Raw genomic sequence first — 4,620 nt, forward strand, 5'->3', positions numbered from 1 at the left:
GTCCATTCCAAGTACATGATGGAAATAATGAGCATAGATAAAACTGGCCTGGGAACAAACACCATCCTCCCAGCTTAGTTACAACTAGCACATAACAAGTGACAATATTCATAAACGTACCACACCAAACAACACCATGCACACACAATGACACAAATGATCACAATCATCGGTTATGCTTACAAATCACAATCAGTCCATAGCCGGCAATTTCGTACCGTAACAAACAACACCACACTCAGAGCATGAGGCTCATGGGCTCATGCGTGCTGCATAAGCTGAATGCCCACTCTACGGTTTATTTCTCGTTTGCTCAAGAGCTCCGAGCAAAACATGATCAAACCAAACGAAATCAAACCAAAAGCCGCAGCAAGCCGATGCAGATGTAGAGAACACCACAAACCAATCAAGCGGGAAATCAGGCACACATGGCAGGAAAGCTTCAGTTATGCAGGTCTGAGGAAACTGAAAGCCTACTCTGCTTTACTCCTCAATTGCTCGGGAAGCAAGGATGATCAAACCAAACCAAAATCAAACTGAAAGTCGCATCGCTGTACCAAGGTAGCGCAGATGTAGCGAGAACACCACACACCAATCAAGCGGGAAGCTGGGAAAAGCAACCCACACGGCAAGAAAGCTTCAGTAATGTAGGAGGTAGCACTTCATGCCTCGCAATCATGCATGCTGCGTTCAAAGAAGCTCAAGATCAGAGATCGATCACCTGCAGCATATAAACCAACAATGGTAAGAACGATTAGCCACACATACTACTTACAGAGTTACAGTACTAGGCTGACTTTTTTATGTAGAAAAAAGAGAGTAGTAACGAGGTTCAACACAAGAGCAATCTTATTAGCAGTGTGCATACCGAGGAACATACGTACAAATGGGACTAGATGTAAAGCTCACCTGAGTACGGTGCCTCTGGGCAGCTGGGCCTTCTTGTAGTATAGCGAGTGGCTCGGCTCGTAGAGGGAAGGGTGGTGGTACTTCTCCAACGCGTCCCACTCCAGGTTGTCCCACCATTCCTTCTCACAGTCCACCGTGGGTGGTTTAGTGTCACGTCCAACGGCAGGCAGACGCCTAAGGCTCCAGCAGCCCCTGATCTTGATAGTCTCGAGTTTAGGCGCGGACATCCTGCGCCCACAGATACACTGCAACGTAGGGAGCTCGTGCAGGTGGATGTGCCTCAGCTTGGGAAATTCGAGAATTATATCCTGTTGTTGATGCTCAGGGCCCAAAGGGAAGACCTCCCTGAGGTCACCGCAGTACACTATCTCCCTGAGGTCACTGCAGTACAGTATCTCAATGGTCTCCAGGCTAGAAAAGGTGGTGCCTCTCTTCCATATGGACATGGGGAGCACATGTACAAGCCTGGGGCAGTAGTCCAGGTGCAAGATTTCGATGTGTTTGAACTTACTTTTAACTGGTTTGTCCCAGATGTAGACTGCGGAGAGAAGCTGGGACGCCCAGAATGTCTCCAGACAAAAAGGGCCCTGAGGAACAGTAAAGACAGTGTGCAACTTGGGGCACCTCTCTACCCGGCACCATATTAGACTATCCAATACTAATCCGTGGGGAGATGCAGGGACACTGGTGATAGACGGGTTATCATACACGTGCAGCGATGTAACCTGCTCACAAATAAAATCAGGCAATAATAAAGTGCTAGTAGTAGCATCTGGAGCATCCTCCAAAAGTTTGTTGTCCTGCCCATGTATGATCTTATGATACATGGTGTCTTATTTGGTTTCCACCACGCTAAACATATTTTGGGGCAGTCCCACATCGTCACTGCTGCAACTGGCCCATCCTTCAAGGTATCTCTGTACTTGGAGTCCATTACTGTACTTGTATGCGGCTGGACTTGCGCTGGTGTCTCACTGCTTGTTCCCTGGATGTTGCTACCAGTGCCACCATCAGTAGCTGCAGGATAGATATCAATATGTATGGATGAGGCCCTTGAAAAATCTCCTAAAGGAGAAAGCGACCTAAGGAGCCTTGTATCCGTGAGAGAAATCTGCCATCCACCCTTAAACATTTCTTCTTTCTGCTGGTGGAGGGCTAGATCAACATGTGGATGCACAAGTGGTGCCTCCCCTTCGTAAGCTGTTACTGATGAAGATGTTGTGTCAATGTGCAGCACTTTCGGCAACTCTTCCTTCGTCACACTTAGTGGCCACAACATTGCATGGAGCTTCTCGCAGCCTAGCAGGATGATCTGCTTGGGGAGTGATCTGGCTTCCACTCCTGTCAAGTTAAGGGTTTTCACTCTTGTGCCTGAGAGTTCTAGCTCCTCGAGACTCTCCAAAGACCCTTTCAAGAATATGTTCTCCAATTCTTTGCAGCCCCTAAAAGTGACAACTTTTAACCCATCACATCCACCAATAGTGATAGTCTTAAGGCAACTGTTGTTTGCTGGCCCCGATAAGCTTGTCATGCCTTGTTTGATGGTATTTCCTGAAAAATCTAGAAGCTCCATGTTTTCCATCTCTGAGAACATGTTGTTGAAGCAGCAGGTGGAATTTGTTACCCGGAGCTTGTGAATGTTACACAACCATGCTCGCAAATGGCTCATGTCCCAGTTTTCAGCACCGATGACATTTAGCTCCCTGAGCTGGGTCATGAGACCAATTAACCTTGCGGACAAGATCTGATCACAATCTGTGTACCTCAGGTCAAGCACCCACAAGTTTTGGATGCATGAGCACGATCTAGTGGCACTGTTGTTGTCCATCTCATCCTTCTCTTTGTCTGCATCTGTGTGGTGATGATTTGTGGTAATTCTTATTAGATCGTCTTGGTAGTGCTCAAGCCACAGGAACCTCAAGCCATGGCAACAGAGGAATGGAGGCGATGAGAAACTAAAGGTACACCATGAGAGCTTGAGCACGTGGAGCCTGTGCGAGTGCTGCAACATGTTTTCCAGAAATACAGTATGGCATGCGCTCGGCTGACTTTGCTAGGTAAGAGGATAGCATTATTGTTGTTCCATCACTAGTAAGTCGATTATCAATGTTTAACAACCGCACCTCGTGTTGTACATCATCACCAACTCCCCATGCCTTTTCAATGTCTGTCAATGGGATGATCCCATCGCATACCCAATAGTTACCAGTGTGTATAGCCCAGTCATAGTCAACTATGTGAGAGCCGATGCAGCACTGTTTCAACATATACAAGACACACTCTGCAACAACCGCTGAATCAATGAAGATATGGCTATGCTTATTGCAGGAAAGTTCTGCAGCCTCATGGCGAAATAGATAAGACCAAAGCTCTTGCCAATCTCGCCTATATCTTGAAGCTGAAAAAAGAATATGTGTTGTTGTGCTCTTCACATTGTCTGTCATCTTGGGGTCAAGCCGAAACCTGCCTCGAAAAGTCCAGAACATCTTGCTATTGGCATATCCATATAGAGAAAGCCAAAATCGAATATATCAATCTCCTCATTGCCTCCATTATGCAGAATCACCAAAAAATCTTCGATTCTGTGTGGTTTGATAGATCTCTCTCACAACTTGTGCTATCTCGGTCCGGGAGCCCTGGTCTAACCCATTGAAATCATCCTCCTCATCTTGTTTGTCAAACATCTGCATCACCCAATTGGGAAGGTTCAACTGCTCTGCCATTTCCCTTTGCATTGCTCTTCTGCTCTCCCACTTTGAGCAGTCAATGTGGATGATTTTCTCAAACTGAAGCCCTGCAGGCCTCGTTGACGGCTATACTCCAAGGCGTTTGGCTACGGTTTGCAGGACGGCAGATGCCCCAAGACCATCCCAGCCATCAAAGTAGATGGCATTCTCTCTGCTGCTTGTAGTGTCTTTCCCAAGTTCAACCAGAATCTGTCGACGGCCACATCAATGGTGTCCACCTTAATAACCTGCATGTGTGTACAGGGAGGTGAGGCAAGAATCAATCCAAATTTCAAACTTGCAACTCAATACTAATAAAAGAACACACACTATAAGTTGACCCATGTATTGGGCTATTGGCAATATTCTGATGCATGACTAACTGTTTTTTGAGCTGCACTAACTAAGCATGCATAGTCTACAAAATAAACACATACGTCGTCCAAATTAACTAGCAGCCATGCTAGCATAGAAAAAACTTTACCCCAAAATCTACCACAATTTAATATATTGCAAACCACGCTTATATAACATGCAGAATGGAATGAAAGGTGATTTGTAAGTGCAAAAGTACCTCTGTACGCATGATGAATTGACCAGATCTGTCGGTCTCTAGCCTCAAGATGAAGTCATTTTTGGGCTCAAGATCGACCACTCACTCTTCAGCAATCTCCATGCTCATTTGTCGATCAGTTGTTGACTTCCTGCCTGCATTGAGATACAAGTAGAAGTAATAAATCAAGCTAGCTTACACAGGTCTACAGAATTCCACAAGCAGATTTAGTACAGGTGTAAGGTGAGCTAGTTACATACCTCGGTTAAGTGAAGAAATGATACTATGTAGAGAATCTGCAGGTTGATAGAAGCCACGTAGATCGTTCAGGTGCCACTACAAGTGGCTGGATTGGAGAGGGAAAAAAAAATAGAGGTGCTACATGCTCTAGGACAGGATAACCTTGTGAGGTGCTGCTTTCTTGTGCTTACA

At 45.8% G+C, this 4,620-nt stretch overlaps 1 protein-coding gene across 1 annotated transcript; it reads right to left on the reverse strand.

The window, feature by feature from the left end:
* Positions 1 to 416: 416 nt before the first annotated feature.
* On the reverse strand, positions 417 to 2,400 carry LOC123176024 (disease resistance protein RPS2-like). Its single transcript, XM_044590443.1, has 2 exons — positions 910 to 2,400; positions 417 to 721 (listed from the first exon to the last, which is right to left on the reverse strand). The coding sequence occupies exons 1-2, from the start codon at positions 1,734 to 1,736 to the stop codon at positions 718 to 720; spliced, it is 831 nt and encodes a 276-aa protein (XP_044446378.1). The 5' UTR covers positions 1,737 to 2,400; the 3' UTR covers positions 417 to 717.
* Between the last annotated feature and the right edge of the window lie 2,220 nt (positions 2,401 to 4,620).

Source organism: Triticum aestivum, unplaced genomic scaffold (genome assembly GCF_018294505.1).
Source record: "Triticum aestivum cultivar Chinese Spring unplaced genomic scaffold, IWGSC CS RefSeq v2.1 scaffold188339, whole genome shotgun sequence".
NCBI lineage: Eukaryota > Viridiplantae > Streptophyta > Magnoliopsida > Poales > Poaceae > Triticum > Triticum aestivum.

Coding starts and splice junctions, on each gene's coding strand:
- LOC123176024 (XM_044590443.1), bottom strand. CDS start 1,736: ATGTATCATAAGATCATACATGGGCAGGACAACAAACTTTTGGAGGAT.